Source organism: Episyrphus balteatus, chromosome 3, assembly GCF_945859705.1.
Source record: "Episyrphus balteatus chromosome 3, idEpiBalt1.1, whole genome shotgun sequence".
In the NCBI taxonomy this organism is placed as follows: domain Eukaryota; kingdom Metazoa; phylum Arthropoda; class Insecta; order Diptera; family Syrphidae; genus Episyrphus; species Episyrphus balteatus.
This window is the reverse complement of record NC_079136.1, coordinates 78,964,994-78,985,661: the sequence shown is the minus strand read 5'-3', so window position 1 is coordinate 78,985,661 and position 20,668 is coordinate 78,964,994. Positions and strand designations below refer to the sequence as shown.

At 30.1% G+C, this 20,668-nt stretch overlaps 2 protein-coding genes across 3 annotated transcripts in view; one reads left to right on the top strand and one right to left on the bottom strand.

Moving 5' to 3' along the window:
* The window catches only part of LOC129914082 (phosrestin-2-like), a 63,493-nt gene that overhangs the window by 22,391 nt on the left and 20,434 nt on the right, over window positions 1-20,668 (top strand). Inside the window, exons 2-4 of one of the 2 annotated variants that reach the window (XM_055993143.1) lie at window positions 17,466-17,665; window positions 17,718-17,922; window positions 18,045-18,140. In XM_055993143.1, coding sequence (XP_055849118.1) covers window positions 18,118-18,140 — 23 coding nt within the window. In that variant the 5' untranslated portion in view covers window positions 17,466-17,665; window positions 17,718-17,922; window positions 18,045-18,117. Of the gene's footprint in view, window positions 1-17,465; window positions 17,923-18,044; window positions 18,141-20,668 lie in introns of both variants that reach the window. The other variant, XM_055993142.1, reaches the window with a different exon arrangement.
* On the bottom strand, window positions 7,437-11,373 carry LOC129915098 (uncharacterized). Its single transcript, XM_055994559.1, has 6 exons — window positions 11,181-11,373; window positions 9,106-9,255; window positions 8,962-9,036; window positions 8,466-8,755; window positions 7,549-7,745; window positions 7,437-7,491 (listed from the first exon to the last, which is right to left on the bottom strand). Exons 1-6 carry the CDS (start codon window positions 11,371-11,373, stop codon window positions 7,437-7,439), a joined length of 960 nt encoding a protein of 319 aa, XP_055850534.1.

Sequence of the window (20,668 nt, the reverse complement as noted above, 5' to 3'; positions counted from 1 at the left end):
TGAAATTCAATACACTGTATGTTTTAACATATCAGGCAAACCATCCATAAAAGATAGAACCCTGGGGAGAAAACATGCTCACGTAAATATTATAATCAAATATTTTTCAATAATAAATGGGTAGATATTTTTATACTCTGAACACCGGTTCCTTGAAGTCAATTTCTTCATAATCATATTTCCATATTCTATAATTTTATTATTTTTTTTCTTCAAAAAATATACCTACATAACTACATACATAACATAATGTACATACATACATATGTAAATTAATTTAAATAATGAAATATGAGATCAGAAGAAATGAAGATATAAATTAAATGAAATAATGAAAGTAAAAAAAAAAAACGCAAAAGAATTAAAATGATCCAAATCATTCGGACAAAAGGCAGTTTTATATAAAAAAAAACTTCAACAGCAATAAAAAATATAAATGTACCTGCCATATAGAAACGTTTTCTTGATTTTGTTGCAAATATCTTAACAGATTTCAATACAAAATCAATTAAGTTGCAATCTTAAAAAAAATAAAATGCACGACTGGGGTCGCACGAACTTGCTCTTAGAGTTAAAGTTGCTTAAATTTTTAAGAATTTTTATATAAAAATTTGTAAAAAAAAATAAAATTCGTTTTTTAAAAACAAATAAAATAATATCTGAAATTAAATTGCCCTCCAAAACAAGTATGCAGTTTTGATTGATATATTAACATGCATTTTTAGAAAAAAAATTTTTCAAAATCGTTAGAGCCGTTTTTTAAAAAACTAATTTTTTATAAATAATTTTTTGGAAAAAAAGTTTAAAAATAAAATTGGTATGCCATTTTGTAGAAATCACTAATCAACATCTAAAAACAAAATTTCAAAAAAATTAAATGTCCCGTTTTCGAAAATTTGATTTTTCAAAAAAAAAATTTCAAAATTTTTTTAAAAATCCAAAAATTATTTTTTTCAAAATTTTATTTTTGGCTTATATTCTATGGCAGGTACCGTTAATAATGATTTTCAAAAAAAAATTTGTTCATTAGAAGATAGACCTTAACTTTAAACTAACATTTGAATTTTTTAAACAAAATCGTTAGAGCCGTTTTTGAGATATTTCAATTTTACTAAAATCGGTATATGACAAGTACCGTTATTTTTGGTCCAAAAAAATTAATTCCAAAAACCCCTCTGGAGAGTCGCCAAATAACGCTGCATACCAGGTTTGACATCAATCGGTCCATCCGTTTAGGCTGTAGCTCCTTATACAGACAGACAGACAGACAGACTGACAGACTGACAGACTGACAGACTGACAGACTGACAGACTGACAGACTGACAGACTGACAGACTGACAGACTGACAGACTGACAGACTGACAGACTGACAGACTGACAGACGGACAGACTGACAGACTGACAGACTGACAGACTGACAGACTGACAGACTGACAGACTGACAGACTGACAGACTGACAGACTGACAGACTGACAGACTGACAGACTGACAGACTGACAGACTGACAGACTGACAGACTGACAGACTGACAGACTGACAGACTGACAGACTGACAGACTGACAGACTGACAGACTGACAGACTGACAGACTGACAGACTGACAGACTGACAGACTGACAGACTGACAGACTGACAGACTGACAGACTGACAGACTGACAGACTGACAGACTGACAGACTGACAGACTGACAGACTGACAGACTGACAGACTGACAGACTGACAGACTGACAGACTGACAGACTGACAGACTGACAGACTGACAGACAGACAGACGGACTTCCGGGACCCACTTTTTTGGCATTGTCTACCATCGTAATGTCATGGAAAAATGTTATCTCAACTTTTTTTTTTTTACGAATGCATAACTTGATATATAGTACCTATATCGCAAGTAAAAACAATGCAAAATAACTTTGTTAAAAATCAATTTTTGACATGATAACGTTTTACATATATACAAAACTTGTTTCGAGTTTTTGACCCGAAAAAATCTGCTTCAAAAAAAAAAATATTTCGATTGACAATAGTTCAGCAACCAGACTTAAAAAAAAACCTTTGGTTTCTAGATATGAATAGAGCTTAAAGGGACCTTTCTTTTGATATCTCACTCGATGGACTTGGAGGAAATTTTTTTTTAGGCAAGGGGTTAACCTTGATTTTTTCGCGAAAATCGGAAAAAAAAATTAAATTTGTATTTTGTACATTGTGAACTCGTATCTGTTAACCAAAACTTGTTTCGAAACCTTGGTCCGAAAATACCAGCTTTAGAAAAAAAAAATATATTTCAGCACCCAGACCTCCAATATACTATATGATGTAAGCGTTACTTTTGCAAAAATCTCACATATTTTATTTCTTTTTGTCCAAAGAGTGCAGCACTGTTCTTTGGTCCGAAAATATCAGCTTAAGAAAAAAAAATATATTTCGATCGCAAATATTTCAGCAACCACACCTCGAATAAACTTTTGGTTAGCAGTTATGAATAGCCCTTAAGGAAACCTCTCTTTTGATGTCTCACTCGATGGAATTGGAGAAAATTTTTGAAAATGATTTTTTTTTAGGCAAGGGGTAACCTTGATTTTGTTCGCGAAAATCCGAAAAAAATATAAATTTGTATTTTTTACATAAAAATAAAGGCCTGCTCATTGTGAACTCGTATCTGTCAACCAAAACTTGTTTCGAGACTTTAATCCCAAAATATCTGCGCCTGAATTTAAAAAACAATATTTCGACTGCAAATAATTCAGCAACCAGACCTCGAAGAAACTTTTGGTTTGCAGTTTTAAATAGAGCTTATAGACAACATAAAATTATAGGGCTGTTCGTGTTCATTGTGAACTCGTGTCTGTAAAGCAAAACTTGTTTCAAGACCGAAAAATCTGCTTCTGAATGTAAGGAAAACAAATATTTCGGTTGCCAATAATTGAGCAACCAAATTAAATTCCAACAATTCAGTTTTTATTTTTACAACAATTCAGCTACATTTTTCCATTAGAGCAAGTACGTTTGATCTCACAAAAACTATAACTTTAACTAGAAATACCTGTACTGTAAATGTACAAGTAAACATACATACATAGTTATTTTTTGTACGTCAAATACTGTTCTGAAATTCTCAGGAGTAAGTAAATAAAATGTCAACAGCAGACTTTTGTTCTCGCATTCCTTTCACTTCACTTATTACCTAAATATTTGTTAATGTACATACATATATAAATATTTTATAGTCAACTACCCCTTGAGTAAATGTGGTCAAGGCAAACACCTTTGCAAACCAAAGTAATTTGTTTTCTTGTTTTTTTTTTTATTGAAATAGAAAATTACAAATGGAAAGAGAAAACCACAATGAACCATTTCCGTTTGTATAAACATTCACTTTCAAGTCGCATTTCATGTTGAATGACTGCGACTTTGAATCCTATAGCTTTATCGTCGTGTGCATCAAACCACAATTATTTTAACAGAAACATTACTAAGAAAGAATATCCTTAATTTCGGTTTGCAGAACTAAACATTTTGATGGAAAAAGTTGTTGGTTGTTTTCGACTTGTTTTTTTTTTCCTAAGACAAGCACATTGATAATAATCTGTCGAAATCCAACATTTAATTTTTTTTGAAAACTATATGGCCTCCTTTTTTGGTCTCTTTTTCATATTGGATCGTTTTCATCCGTAAGTGACTTAACCGATATTAAATTTTAAATTAAAAAAATAAAACCATTTTTGGATTTTTCAAAAATATTAATTTTTTTTTAAATTGGATCGATAAATTTTTTGGAAATTTTGTTGTTTTTTTTAAAACAAATTTAAATTGTGTTCTTTTGAGAATAATGTTAAGTTGGATTTTTTAACTTAGGTAATTTTGATTTCGGAGTACATAATTTAAGAGCGTTTTTTAACCTGAATCTTTTCTCCCCTACTCTTGAACATGCGGCAAAAAAAGATACAAACATACAAAAAAAAGAGTACGTATACGCCGCAGTGCATGTGGATAACGTGCAAATGATGTGAATTGCAACTTTGGCCTAATGTTTTTTAACAGATGCGGAATCTGTTATGTTATACGCCGCTCAAGCATGAGCACTCAAGACTGCCTAAAATCATAGCGTAAAGAAGTCTTTCCAATTGATGTTTTATTTATTTTTACTTTCACAAAGGCGCCCCAATTTTTTTTCTATTTTTCTTTTTCAACGGCACTCGTATTTTTTGTCCTAAACTTTTTGAAGAATGAAGGCGCCCCCGATTTTGGGTTAGTTTGTTTGGTGTCCAAAATCTTCGTTCATCTTTGAACAACAAGGCGCCCCAATTTCTTTTGGAAAACTAAAGCAATCTTAATATTCCTCCAACCAATTTAATTTTTGCAAAGGCGCCCCTATACACTTATAAATCACTAAATCATAGCTGGTAATATGGAGAGCGAGTGTGTTTCTTTATTTTTTCCGGATATGGAAAAGAATAGACCGATGAATAAAATATATTATGGAGAATATCCAGACTGTAATAATGAATAAAGAAACAGAATGGAGACGGACAGAATCCCGAAATCCACAATCCAGAAAGCTCAAAATCCAGAAAACCCTAATTCCCGAAAACTCAAAAAGCAGAAAACCCAAAATCCCGAAAACCTAAAATCCCGAAAACCCAGAATCCTGAAAACCCAAAATCCCGAAAACCCAGAATCCCGAAAAACCAAAAACCCGAAAATAAAACAGAAAAAAAAAACTCTTCAAAATTGTGTTTCACTGAAATTTTAACTGAAACATAAAATTAAAACCAATTAAATAACAATTTAAACATACAATTATTATAAGTTAAATATTAAAACTCATCATAATTCTTTTGATTTTAGTTCAACGATTTTTCCAACTTAACTCAATCACAAAAAAAGACTGTTGAAAGCGCAATAAGAACTTGAAATCAAGTAAAAAAGATAATTAACGGAATCATACAATTATATTGTTTTTTATGAGTTAACACCTTAATTACACACTAAAGATTGTTTTCGAAACCGAAATCCCGAAAAAATTTTCGGGATCCCATTCTGGATTTTGGGTTTTCGGGATTTTGGGTTTTCGTTTTAAAATGATTTTGTTTTTAGAGGCGCCACTTGCAATCTTGCCCAGGGGCGCCGGTAGTGCTTAAACCAGCACTGAAGAAAGTACGCATTTTGTTTTTTTTTTTTTTTTTTCTAGTTTCGAGTGAAATATATGTATAAACTTCTAGAAAATATATTTTAAACTGATGGAATTAAAACAAAAATAGCTCCTTTTAAAACACGTGTGCTCGTGTTTAACAATATTTTATGAAAAAATAAAAACAAATTCAAGTTATTTGGGTTATTTGGGTTATTAAAAAATTAGAATAATTATTAAAAATATTTGCGAATGTGGCAAATGTTTAAATTATATATGTACACAGGTAACTGAATTTCTGAAAAATACTAATTTTATGTTTGCAGAATATATTTTTGTTTTTTTGATAATTATGAGTTATGACTTTTATAAGATAAGGGCCAGTTGTGCAAATATTTAATAAGTGGATCAGCAACTTTTATCTATTGAAATCGGTACTAAAGCTGAGGTTTAGCACTGGTTCAAGGTCCATAAATGTAAAAATAGCCACATCCATGCTTGAACCGAGGTTGATCCGCACCTAATCCGTCGAAATCGGCGAGTTAAATTCCTGAACCAAGGCTAATCCACGTTTGTACAACTGGCACTAAGATTGCAAGTATATTGTAATGACTTTACAACCTTACCTTACTTTCTATATAGTCTATTTGACTTTTATTTTAAAGCCACTAACGGCCAAAATAAGTTCTCATAGGAACCGTAACAAATTTGTTTGTAATGCATTACCTCACATAACATTAACCTTTAAAACAGTCAAAATGACGTTTTTTTTGGCATTTATAACGGTAATATCTCAAGAACGGAGGCCAGTAAAACTTTTCTGACTTTGGATTGGAGTTCAGCACACCAACAACTTTCAGAAAAGTATATTTTGGTTCTTGTGGCCAAAACCTTGTTAACCAGTTTAATCTTCATTGGATAAGGATATATAAGGACTCAGCCAATAGTTTTTTATTTAATTTATTGTACGCTCAAGCGCGATATTTTAATTTTTTTTTGTAAAATAAGATAAAATATCAGAAATACTTAAATCCTGGTAAAAATTAAGGAAATATATATAATTTAAAATAAAAACCATTTCAATAAGCAACTCACAAAATCATTATCTTATAATGTATGTATTTAAAGGAATTTGAAAATTTTATTAAAAAGCGGAATAACTTTCTCTGTGTAAAGATTTTTGAACATACAGCTGCTTCCCAAATAACATTTTGTGGTTAGAAAGCGGAAAATAAACCGGATATTTACTCTGGTTATTTAACGGATAAGTTACTAAACTCGTTAAATAAACGTATTTAAGACGTTCCAGAAACGTCTCCACAACCGAAAATGGTCAGTTATTTTTTAACTTCGTCTAAATCGGGTTTTTAAAAAACCCACTTTTTTCTACAAATACTGGGTTTTTAAAAACCTAATTTTCACGGTTATTAAATAACTGTTTATTTTTAGTCAAAGAAAAACTTGAAATAAACCATTTACGGCTATTTTATAACCGTTTACAAACCGTTATTATACAGTTTAAAAAAAACCTGTACTGAGTTGTTTGACGGTTTTTTTTATAACCGTTTTACTACGGTTATTATAAAACCTGTAATTAACGTTATTACAGGTTTTTTTGAAACCTGTAATATAACAAGTTCTTTTAAAACCTGTATTAAACGTTAATTTACGGTTTTTTTTATAACCTCTTACCTATAGGTTTTTATAAAACCTCTAATAAACGTTATTTGACGGTTTTTTTATAACCGTTTTCTTCCCGTTTTTTTTAAAACCTGTAATAAACGTTGTACAGGTTTTTATAAAACCTATAACAAACGTTATTTGACGGTTTTTTTTATAACCGCTTACCTATAGGTTTCTATAAAACCTGTAATAAACGTTATTTAACGGTTTTTTTTATAACCGTTTTCTTCCAGTTTTTTTAAAACCTGTAATAAACGTTGTACAGGTTTTTATAAAACCTATAACAAACGTTATTTGACGGTTTTTTTTATAACCGCTTACCTATAGGTTTCTATAAAACCTGTAAATAACTTCGTACAGGTTCTTATAAAACCTGTAATAAACGTTACTTCACAGCTTTTTTATAACCGGTTATTTACAGATTTTAAAAAACCTATAAAATGTTTGCTTACCAACATGCTGCAAACCATAAGATTCTTCCCAGCTGAAAATTTAATATTTGAAATAAGAACGCTGAAATTTAAGTTTAGTGAAACATTATTTAATGAAGTAAAACTAAAACTAAAACTTAAAGTAAAAGTAAAACTAAAACTAAAAATAAAAAATAGCTTAACTTAATTATGTTGTGGATTGCCCGTCAGAGGCAGAGGAGCTGGTGTTGGAACTGGTATTTCTGTAATGAGAAAAATGTTAACTTAAATGTTGATTATAATTTTATTTTTTAACTTACGTGGACGGTTTTCCCATTCGAAATGGGGCTTGCTTCAAAAAGCCTTTATACAGGAATTTGTATTGGCTGAAACTTTTTTTGGCATTAGTCCCCAGCCAAGAATGTTCTGCCAGTAGTGGATCCGTAAAAATGCACTTGCAAATAGTGCGGATCGTTTTCATTCCGTTGGCCCCCCCATAGGAGCTCAACTTACGGACCTGAAAGAAAACAAAAATATGTTTTAAGATGTCGTTTTTTAAACTTTTTCGTAATATAAAATGCATTTATTTTCAAATATTTTTGGCCGCATTTATTATGATTTGAAATTATAAAAGAAAATGTCAATATGTATTACGGTTTATGAAAAAAATTAAAAAGAATTTCATTTTCGAAGAACTTTTTTTAATAAAAGTTTTGAAAAAAAATGTATCTTATTTTTTTTCAAAGTTCAACATCTAAACATAAAATTATTTTTTATTTATTTAATAACCCTTACTGTTGAAAGTTAAATAGCAAAAATTTAAAGTTCTTATTTACCAAAGTCTTTTAGAAAATTAATTATTTGGATGCAAAAATTCAGTTTTTATCAAAAAAAAAAACCAATTGAAATTGAAGTTATTTTTAATTGTTTTTTCAAAAGTGTGATATATATTACCTTTTCTGCTTCGGAATTCAACTGATAATATTTATTAGAAAAAGTTTGGAAAAAAGTCATTTTTAATTTTTTTAATAAATTTTTTTTTTAATTCTGAGTTTGAGGACCATTTTTTCAAAAACTCTTAATTAAATTTAGTGAATTTAAATTTAAGATAAGCTTCTGGCTTTGTAAAAATGTATTTTAAAATATTGTAGGTGTTGCCGTTGTTTTATAAATATTTTTTTTGTGTTTGAAGTCGGATTGTGAGAAAATTGCATATTTCGTATATTTTGGTACTTACCAATTTTTTTTTGAATGCTGCATTTTGATGGAGTTTTTCCTCGATTTCCTCAATTTGTTGGACAGAGGTAAGTGGGAAAATTTCATCCAGTTGCAGTTCCTCATCCACTTCCTCTGCATTCTCTTTTGCAATTTTGGACGCCAACAAATTGACCGAAACTTCGGACTTCGCCATGAATGCCTCCAGCCTTCCTTGCATGGCCTGCACCTTCACCTCAGTGGAACGCTGTCTTTCCAAAATTTCGTCTATTTTGGACGACAGTTCCTTGAATTGGGTACTGGTGCTGGGGCCTATAAACAATTAAAAATAAGAGTTATAGTAATATACAAAAAAAAGTAATACGGTTAGTGAAAGAACTAATATGCTATCTCAGCTGTTACTAAGAGGGACTGGGGTTTATCCTATTCAAATAACATTGGATAAACCCCAGTCTAAGATAAGCTGGAGTTTAAAAACGACTTTGAAAATTGTACTAGTGCTAAAATACATTTTTTACCTTCAAACGTGTATAAGTCGGAAATGACATTAGTGATGGTAACATCTTCATTTGGGGGGGTGAACGAGGAAACGTCTTGAAAATGAGAAGTAAGTATGACAAAATTAGTAACTTTGTTCCCATGTTTATACATTTTAAACTTACCAGAATTAGGAATCAAAGTTGACATCAATTTGTTCATATCTGTCATGTATTCCGAAGAATTGGTGTCGATGGTCACTTCTTCCGTATTTTCTTCAGAAGAAGACAAATACTCGGCATCCTTTTCCTTCTGAACTGCTTCCTCCCAGGAACCTTAAAAGGAAATACATGTTTTGTCGTAAATATAAGTGGCATGAAAGGGATACAAGAAAATATTTGTTCAAAAGGTGAAGCGGCTTAAGACCGGCCGAACAGCTCAGATTTTGACGATTTTTTTTCAAACGTAGGCAATTAAAAATGCTTTAAAGTCTATAGATTAAAAATTGCCGATGTTACCGTATTGTTTTTTAAAATTACAATTTAATTTTTTTTGAACACAACCATTTTTTTTCTTAAATTTCATAAAACAAATGATAGCAAAAGATTCTCTAGGTTATTTAAGGAAAAAAAATATAAGGGAGTAAGGGACAATCTTCCATCGTTTAAGAGATAAATGCAATTTTCTCATAATCTGACTTTAAACACAAAAAAAATATTTTGAAAACAACGGCAACACCTACAATATTTTAAAATACATTTTTAAAAAGCCAGAAGCTCATTCTTATCTCCTAAATTTAAATCCACTAAATTTAATCAAGAGTTTTTGAAAAAAATTTCAATTTCAATGGGTTTTTTTTATAAAAACTGAATTTTTGCTTTGAAATAATTAATTTTCTCAAAGACTTTGGTAAATAAGAACTTTAAATTTTTGCTATTTAACTTTCAACAATAAGGGCTATTGACTGAAGAAAAAATGACTTTATATTTAGATGTTGAACTTTAAAAAACAAATAAGTAAAATTTTTTTTCAAAACTTCTATTAAAAAAAGTTCTTCGAAAATGAAATACTTTTTAATTTTTTTCATAAACCGTAATACATATTGACATTTTCTTTTATAATTTCAAATCGTAATAAATGTGGTCAGAAAAATTTGAAAATAAATGCATTTTATATTACGAAAAAGTTTAAAAAACGACATCTTAAAATTTCTTCAATAATTTTTTTTTTTCAAAAATCTGAGTTCAGATACCATTCTTTCAAAAGCTCTTAATTCAATTAACTTAATTTTAATTTTACAAATATGACTAAGTTTCTAGCTTTTTAAAAATGTATATTTAAATGTTGTAGGTGGCGCCTTTTCGTTCACGCGCGCTCTCGTGAACGAAGCGAAAAAGGGTTGCTGTGAGTTTTGTTATTGCACCCGCTCGCAAAAACACCTGCTGGTCGAAAATTTTTTTTTAAGGCGCCATTGTTCTTCGCGAAAAAAAGGTCGCTGTTTTATTGTTTTATCGCTGTACACTTATTGATCTTGTATCGAACACACAAGAACAACAAGTCGACCGTCGGTCGCGGGTGGCGCTTTGTTCAAGCGCGCTGTCTTGGACGACGTAAAAAAAAGGTCGCGGTTTTATTGTTTTATTGTTGTACAGTACACTTATTGATTTTGTCAACGAAGTGAAGTGAAAAAAGGTCGATGTTTTATTGTTTTATTGCTCTTGTATCGATCACACAAGATCAACATGTCGATTGTAGTCGTGGGCGCCGCGCCGTGACGCCTTTTCGTTCACGCACGCTGTCGTGAACGAAGAGAAAAAGGGTTGCTGTGAGTTTTGCTATTGCACCCGCTCGCAAAAACACCTGCTAGTCGTGTTTTAAGGCGCCATTGTTCTTCGCGAAATTTGCGATATTGTTTTGCAAATTGGCTGATGCTGAATTGCACTCGATGACAATGTAATGTGTTTATATAAGAAAGACCGGTCTAAAAAACTTTAATTTCTGTAATAAATCTCATTGTGTAGAATATTATGAAGCGTTATTCAAATATAAAAATATTGAAAGGCCATAACCGCGATTACTTTAAGTATATGAAAGGGGACCTAAAGTGTATCAAAATTAACGTAACTAAGCTGTCAAAAATAGGCCCCCAGGATAAACTGCTTTAAGTTTAGATACGAATAAAATTTTACTTGGAGAAAAGTGGTCTAAGTGAACTTAATAAAAATAAAATAAAAAAGATGTAGTTAAACTTGTATCTTACCGATGTCATCAAATATTAATTTGCATGCTATGCTTTGCCAATCATCCGATGCTGTGATGCAATTTTTCCGACCGCAAATGGAATCTTTCTTGGACTTTGGCCATAATAGCTTCGTTCCATCGATGACCCAATTTTTGGGAACTGCCGTCACGAACTTCCCTTCATCTTCGAGCGTCTCCACAACACAATACATTTTGATTAACAATGTACTAATGGAAAAAAAACAGATTCAGTGTTTGGTAAAGTTATTTTGAAAAATTTAGAGGAAATATTTTCTATGTTATAAAAATTAGGCAAATTTTCTTCTTCATTTGATTTATAAACGCTTAAAAATTTAGAATAGAACGGTTTTTCGTAAAAATTTTGTTTTTGTTTTAAGCTTGAACCATAGATAACTGGGATGCCATGTCGATATGTTGCAAACTCCATTCTAACAATTTCTTCTGAGTTTGTTAAGAAGTAACTATCTGCAAGTGACGACTTCAAAACAAAATGTTGAAGCTGAATTGCTCTATAGATTCCAACACAGTGTTTAATTTTGCATATTTTATTCCTATCTTTCATATAAAGCATAGGAGTTTTGTTTTCATCTACATCAATTAGATCTACATTCTCAAAATCTTCGATAATCCTATTTGCAATTTGTTCCAGGGGTCTGTTTCCAGATCTTATTCGACGTTTTAAATATTGTAAACGATTTTCATATTTGAAAGCACTTATATTATCTAAAGGTCCATGGTATTTAACATCATCTACGACATGATATAAATTGTGAACGTTATAACTTATGTTTTCAGCTCCATAGATACTAGAAAAGTTATATATGAATGATTTGAACAGACTCTGTGCGACATCAACAAAAACTTGTTTATTTTTACTCAAACATATTGAAACAGCACAGTGTAGTTCCATAAAATTGGCATATACTTCTTCATGAGTTTCATTTTGCAAAACAACCGGACCTAAGTACAACAAAAACATACGAAATTCAGTGGCCTTCCAAAAGCTTATCACATCAAGTCCACGAGGTGTTCTATTGAAGTCGCATGGAACATATTTTCGTAGTGATACTAAGGTCTTAGAGATTCTCTCAATGTTTTTTGCCGAGAATTTTGTTTTAAGGGTTCTATTCTTAATCCATGTAACCAACAATTTTTTCATGACACCTAAGCACAACAAGTGCATGTAATCTAGAGGAAAATTCATAATAATATCTATTGGAAGTTTTTCTAATGGAGATGGTTGCGTATGATGATCTTCGTGTATCCCAGCCCGGAAAGAATCATTCGTGCGAAGTGATTTTGATAGGTTTGGAAAACACATTTGGTGAGATTTGTAATTATAATCCCCTTCTACATTACATCTTTCACAAGCAAAATAACCATTATGCCCTTTGATTCCTTTTAAATAAGAACGAGCGGGGGCGTCACAGATGAAATTCCTGATTTTAAAACTTATTTTTTTGGAACCAATGTTCAAATCATCAATGTTAACAGCCTCCTCAAGAAATAATCGCAGAAATTCATTAACACTTGAAGGTTTTGCCATTCCGTAGTAAACACCTATTACTAGCGGCGGCACACGAAAACCATCTGGTGAACACAAAATAGGCCAAAATTGGCCCTTTGAACTTTTGCTAACAGGAATCCCATCAATATTAAAGTCCAAGAATATTACTGTTTGACATGTCTGAACACTTTCAAAAACCTTAGTAAGAGCGCGAACCAAACCGAAATGCCAGTATCTACCAGGTGGAACTTCGATAAAAATTTTCTCAAGGGAAACGCGAGTTTGTAATAATGTTCGAGGGTCTAATGGCAAATAAGGATGAGAATTATGCAAAATGTTAAGCAAATCACGCAAGCAAATATTCGATATGTTATGCTGAATAGCCCATAATACTAAGTTTTTTTTTAAATTTTCTGGAATAGCTTCAAAATTAGTTGAGACAGCGACACAATTGTTTCCAGAATTTTCACTGTCACTTTCATGTTCAGAAATAATATTCGATAGGTGTTGCAACTCTTCAAATTTCGTGTTAGAAAAACCTTGTTCACAATTAGCACTTATTTCATTTTCCGAAAGGTGTTGCTGCACTTCAAATAACCTCTTGCTAAGAAAAACTTGTTCAAGATTTTTAATTCTTTCTTTTTCACGCATTTCTAATATTATTTTTTTAACTTTTCTTTTAAAAGTAGTTCTACTACAAATTTTATTTTTAATGATAGAATACATTTTTATTATAGTGATTTTATCAACAGTCAAGCTTGGAATAATAACGCGGAATGAGAAAGACAAATGAAAAGACGCGCTAAGTTATCTGTATGCCTACTCTCAAGTTATTTTTCAAACTCAGAAGTTATTTTCCAAACTCAGAAGATATTTTTCAAACTCAGAAGTTATTTTCTAAACTCAGAAGATATTTTTCAAACTCAGAAGTTATTTTCTAAACTCAGAAGATATTTTTCAAACTCAGAAGTTATTTTCTAAACTCAGAAGATATTTTTCAAACTCAGAAGTTATTTTCCAAACTCAAAAGATATTTTTCAAACTCAGAAGTTATTTTCCAAACTCAGAAGATATTTTTCAAACTCAGAAGTTATTTTTTATACTCTGAAGTTATTTATTAAACAATATTTAATATTTAACCCTTCGCTCCCGGAAAAAAATACAAATATCTTGAAAAAAAGTTTTGATATTTTCTAACAACACACTAAAATGAAAAAAATAATGATTGTACTAGTAATAACATTGTATAAGGAATGTTTTGAGCTGAGAGTACAAAAGGAAAAGTCCATTTTGTAGTAAAAAAAACTAACAAAGTAATTAATAGGTGGTATCATGCTGAAACCACTAGGAAGCAAAGGGTTAAAATAAATTATAAACAAATAACAATATTTAAAATAAATTATAAACAAATAACTTACCTCTTAATAATTTTTCACAGACAGATATTTTTTTTTATTTAATTTATATTTTTTCACAAAAACTTTCTCGCACAATAACTTGCTACCACCAGCCACAAAAGAATACTGAGAGATCTGAGAAAAATGAGAGACAAAAATATGATGGGCGACGCGCGACGCTCGAGTATGGTGAATGTGTATGTGTGGAGAGTTGTTGGTTAGTTGAAATTGGGTTGGAACTTAGTTGAAAAATTGCCAGGGTTGTTAAAAGGTAAATAACGAGTTGATTAAAAACTTATACGTACTTATAGTAGTTATTTAAAATCTTACTTTAAGCTTAGGATTTATAATGGATTAATTTTAAACCAATAAACAACTTTCATTGTAAAAAGTCAGTAATTTAAAATCTCGTTTCAAACTTAAGGTCAAATTTGGTTAATTTCTAGTCTATAAATAGCTTTTTGCGTAAAAAAGGAGTTATTTAAATACTTACTTGAAACTTGTAATGAAAATTTGGTTATTTTTTAGCCCATAAAAGACAAAAATAAAGAAGTTAATTAGAAACTCACCTTGAACTTAAGATTTATAATGGGTTAATTTTAAACCAATAAACAACTTTAATGGTAAAAAGTCAGTAATTTAAAATCTCGTTTCAAACTTAAGGTCAAATTTGGTTAATTTCTAGTCTATAAATAGCTTTTTGTGTAAAAAAGGAGTTATTTAAATACTTACTTGAAACTTGTAATGAAAATTTGGTTATTTTTTAGCCCATAAAAGACAAAAATAAAGAAGTTAATTAGAAACTCACCTTAAACTTAGGTTCTATAATGGGTTAATTTTAAACCAATAAACAACTTCCATCTTAAAGTGAGTAATTTAAAAACTCGTTTCAAACTATAGATAAAATTTGGTTAATTTATAACCTATAAATAACTTTTTGGGTAAAAAAAGAGTTATTAAAATACTTACTTAAAACTTTGGGATCAGATTTGGTTAAATTCTAACTTAAAAAAAAACTTTTTGTGCGAAAAAAAAAGTTATTAAAATACTTACTTCAAACTTGGAGCCAAAATTTGGTTATTTTTTAACCCTTAAAACACAAAACTAGAAGTTATTTAAAAACTTATTTATGACTTTGTGTCAAAAACGAGTTATTTAAATACTTTTCCGAAACTTTTGAAGAAATTTGGTTATTTTAAAACCAACTTCAAACTGAGGTTATAATTTAACCAAAAAAATTGGGTTGAAAAAATAACAAGAATGTAACCTGGGTTTAATAAAAGTAAATAAATAGCCAAAATATTTCCTTAGTTTAAAAATGGAATTTTTTAAACTAATTTATGACTAAAAAGTTTATTTTACGTATAATTTTAACCCAAAACAAACCTTCGAAAATACTGGGTTTTTTTTCTAACCTAAAATTAACCACAGACTTTTAACAACCCGTTTATAGCCGCTTTTTGACCGCGGTTATTTGCAGTTATTTTATAACTTTGGTTATTTTGTAACCGAGGTTTGAAATTGTTACTTGGGTTAACTTTTAAACTTTAACCGAAATAAAAAAAATTAAATAAAGTACCTAAGTCTGTATTAATTTTTTTTAAACTTAAAAATAAACATTTTAATCGAATTGTATCTTTACATATTTTTTTATTTCGAAAACTTGTGTGTTTAAAAATTCGGAATTTCAGTTGTGAGATTTTAAAAAATATAGGCATTATCTTTATATGTAGATCGTGAAAAAAAAATTTCTTGCAGATAACGAACAGAGGACTCTTGAAATAGTATTTATTTACTATCAGCACATCCTTTCAATTTTCTTGAGCCTCTGAAAGGTAAGATGATAGAAAATGCATAATGCATTATGTCTGTTAGCCTCAAAACACTTAATTTATTGTTGGAGTTCCTGTTTGTAAAGTCCTCAAAAAATCGCCTGGACTGTCTTGAAGTGCTGTTTTATAATACAAAATAATGTTAATAACGCTAATTTATATTTTTATATATTAACCATTAAAAAAATCCATTTAATTTTTCTGAAGCCCAATACAATTAATTTTTTCAATAATGGTTCAGGACCCCAAGCAATTTTACAATAATTTGTATTTCTTGTGTTCTCGGTGATTAATGTCATAAATTAGGAAGCTAATGTTATCTAATGTTACATAAGATCTGTTTGTCTCGTTATTTTATTTATTAAACAGAACTTTTTTCTGCTGATCTCCTGTAAGGTCTTTGCATCCGACGCAACGCGTTGGTCGAAGGTCCTGGGGCACAGCAGCGGCTGTCCCAATGGTATGTAGTATGTATGCCCCTGCTAGCTACCTACACTTTTTTCATTGATAAAAATTAGGTTTCAAAAATGTCTCAATATAAAAATGTCTTTATTAGAAATATGTAATAATGTAGAGGTGTATAATTAACTTGAATTTCCATGGTTGCTCATTAATGTGCACAACCTCCACAACTCTTAGAAAATGTTTATTAGTAATTTTATTTTTTATGTGCTGAAACATATGTACATATGTAGGTAGGTATATAAATTTACTACAATAGGAACCACACGCGAAGAAAACTGACTAAGAAATTTTAAACTTTGAACTTAGGAGCATGCTTTGGGTATATACTTGACTTTTAAAATTTAATGAATTTTAACTATCATGTAGTGTGACTACTTAAACAGTTAAGTTCTTATTACAAATCTACGACAAAAAAAACGCATTTTTGTTTTAAATTAGTATTTCGATCTGTAAAATTTTGCACTGTCAACTAAAGCAAATGATTCCTTAGGATATACAAAAGTAATTTGTTAGTTGTGGTGTATTTGGATTTTTTTTTAAGAATTGCATATTTTTGACACTTCAACAACAAAGGATTATTTATAATAAATAAAAGTAGTCATTTGTTGCTGTTAAGTTAACAGTGTAAAACGTTTACTCAGCTCAGTACTGAGTTAGGTACCACAAAAACAAGCAACTATTTTGACTTAGGTTTTTAATCAAAAATAGTTCGATATTTGTTAATTTCCATTGAATTTTTAAAATATCTTAAAAAACTAAATATTATTTCTCTGAGTGTATTGGAACACATTTTCATACGATGTATATGTATACACATTTGACAGTATTAGTTAATAGACCACAAACGCACATATAACTAGATCTTAAGAGTAATTGAAATTTGTGTGTTGAAGTAGCTACCACGTCCTTACGGTTTTGACATATTTTGGTAACAAAAATATCTTGAAGGAGACCTGTTTGAATAGCTAATTTACACAAAGGAGCTCTTTTGTTCCTTTTTAATTAGTCCAATTTAATATTATTTTTTTTTTCATGTTCAATATTTGCTTTCATTATAAAATTATATTATTATTTAATTTCAGGTAACATATGTATTATAAACAAGCATTTTCCTGATGCTAGAAATGTGTAAATGAAATATATAACACAATACCCCAAACGACATGAATACTAATAGATTCTGATGTAGATAATAATAAATTGCTTTAACGTAAAATCTACATCCTGTTTCCTGCTACTATGGTTCATCATCACACAACATCCGAATGATATTCATTGAATTGTATATACCTATAAATGTAAGACTTGTACGTTCAACCACAATTTTCACTTAGTGAAATGCTATTGTTGTGAGTTCGCCGCCGTCATCACAATCATCATCGTATACAGAGAAGAAGCTTGCAATCTTTTACATTTGGTTTTGAAAAGGGAAAATAAGAATATTCATAGAAATATATACATACAAACATATCTACAAAGACAAACTGTTTTGCAAGGAAATGGCCGATGAGACTAAGGGTAGTTAATCTTACGCAAAAGGTATATCTGCTAGCACAACCACGCGACATTGTTGCTATGGTGAAAACGTGTCATTATCACTTTATCATCCGAAAAATCATTAAGAAATTTCATCACATCAAAATCTTCATCTTTACTTTCAGGTGAATGTTTCCTTAGAGCTGTTGGTCCTCTCCTCTCCGTCAAATTTATTGAGGGAATTGGGATGTCATTAAAATGGATCAAATTGCTAACGCAAAGTAAGTGACTCAATAAAAGTTTTATTGTGTTGTTTTGAAGGGTAGATATTTTTTGGTAGGACGGGTATACATGAAGAAAGAAAAGAAACGGCATGATATTAGCTTAATCATTTGGGTCAAATATTAGCAAATTACAAAGGAATTACAGCTGGAAAGAAGAACAAAAGCGCCTCTGCTGCTCGCCCTCAGTCATGTTATTGGAGATTAGTGTATTTATTTTCAATTAAGGAGCTTAGACTTAATTACCTGTGTACTCTACCGTTGGAATTCATGATTAGACGTCTCCACAGTCTTCTTATTAGCAAATAACATTGGAAAAATTTTGGTGTGGGTTGATAAGAGTATTAATATTTACAACAATAATTAATTTTAGGGGTTTAAATTTATTTATTATAAAATTGCTACGGTAATAAAATTAGTTAATTCATTTATTTTGATGCGTTCTACTTAGTTCAAATATTCCTATCTACAAATCTGAAATTTTCCAACAAAAATATTCATCTCCAACTACGAGAAAACTTTAAAATGAAAGAGAGAGGACAATTCTTTTTAAAATCATTGAATAATTAAACATCGCAGTAGCCCCGCGAAAAAATCCGCTATGAATGAGAATTGACACCACAGTCGCCTTTTTTAAATTTATATTTTTTTATTCTTATTAGAAATAATTTTTTTTTCTGTTATTTATTAACATATTGACCACAAAGAAGATGAAGTTGTTGTTCAATTATTGAGTCCAAGTGTTATTTAATATCGATTTGGGTGTGTTGGAACTAAGGCCAAAGTAGTACACAATATGTGCATGTTGTTCACGTGCACTGTGGCGTATACGTGCTTTCTTATAATTATTCAATGATACAACTTTAAAAAACGATTCTGGTAAAAAATTTTGGTAAAATAAAAGGTAATAGCACATTACCTTAAGGTATTTTTACTTGCGATATAGGTACTATATATCAAGTTATGCATTCGTACAAAAAAAAAAAGTTGAGATAACATTTTTCCATGACATTACGATGGTAGACAATGCCAAAAAAGTGGGTCCTGGAAGTCCGTCTGTCTGTCTGTCTGTCTGTCTGTCTGTCTGTCAGTCTGTCTATCTGTCTGTCTGTCTGTCTGTATAAGGAGCTACAGCCTAAACGGATGGACCGATTAATGTCAAACTTTATATGTAGCGTTATTTGGCGACTCTCCAGAGGGATTTTTGGAATTAATTTTTTTGGACCAAAAATAACGGTACATGTCATATACCGATTTAAGTAAAATTGAAATATCTCGAAAACGGCTCCAACGATTTTGTTTAAAAAATTCAAATGTTAGTTTTAAGCTAAGGTTTATCTTCCAATGAAAAAATTTTTTTTTGAAAATCATTATTAACGGTACCTGCCATAGAACGGTTTTTTTCAAATCCGATTATCTCCGAAACTGATTATTCGATTTCAACGAAACTTTTTGTGAAGAAGCATGTACATATATAATTTAAGTATAAACCAAAAATAAAATTTCCAAAAAAATAATTTTTGGATTTTTAAAAAAAATTTGAAATTTTTTTTTTGAAAAATCAAATTTTCGAAAACAGGACATTGAATTTTTTTGAAATTTTGTTTTTAGATGTTGATTAGTGATTTCTACAAAATGGCATACCAATTTTATTAAAATTATTTATAAAAAATTATTTTTTTTAAAAACGGCTCTAACGATTTTGAAAATTTTTTTTCTAAAAATGCATGTTAATATATCAATCAAAACTGCATACTTGTTTTGGAGGGCAATTCAATTTTAGATTTTATTTTATATTTTTAAAAAACGAATTTTATTTTTTTTTCCAAATTTCTATATAAAGTCTTAAAAATTTAAGCAACTTTAACTCTAAGAGCAAGTTCGTGCGACCCAGTCGTGCATTTTATTTAATATGGATTACATTCAAATGTAATAAACAACAAAACGCTTGAAAATCCCTGTCACTAATCACTAAAACTGTTAAAACATAATCGAAAACTCTTTGAAAATTATGTAAGGAGATAAAGTTTGAGTGTTTTGTTTATCAATGGAATTAAGAATTAAAAAAACCTTTCCAGACCTTTCTATAGTGCTCGGAACACAAAAGAACAACTTTTTGGTGTTAAATGAGAACGTTTTTGTCCTCTCTTCCCCTACTTCTGCATATATTCAGTAAAAAGAACAATACAAAAAAGAGTACGTATACGCCAGAGTGCACATGGTCAATGTGCACATAATGTGAATATCAACTCTGGAAAAGATGCTAGCACATCCTAATCAAAATTAAATAAACACTAGCACTCAATAATTGAATAAAATGTTCATCTTCTTCTCATCAGTGTTAATAAATTAACAGGAAAACAATTTTTTTCAAATAAGAACTCATTCAATTGAATAACATATAACAATCAAGTAAATGGATAGAATTTTTTTTTACATAAATGAATTTCATAATAAAATAACTTTAGAATTCCTTGTCGTGTTTTGAATTTTTATACTTTTCCGTGAAATAACAAAAAGCAAACAGT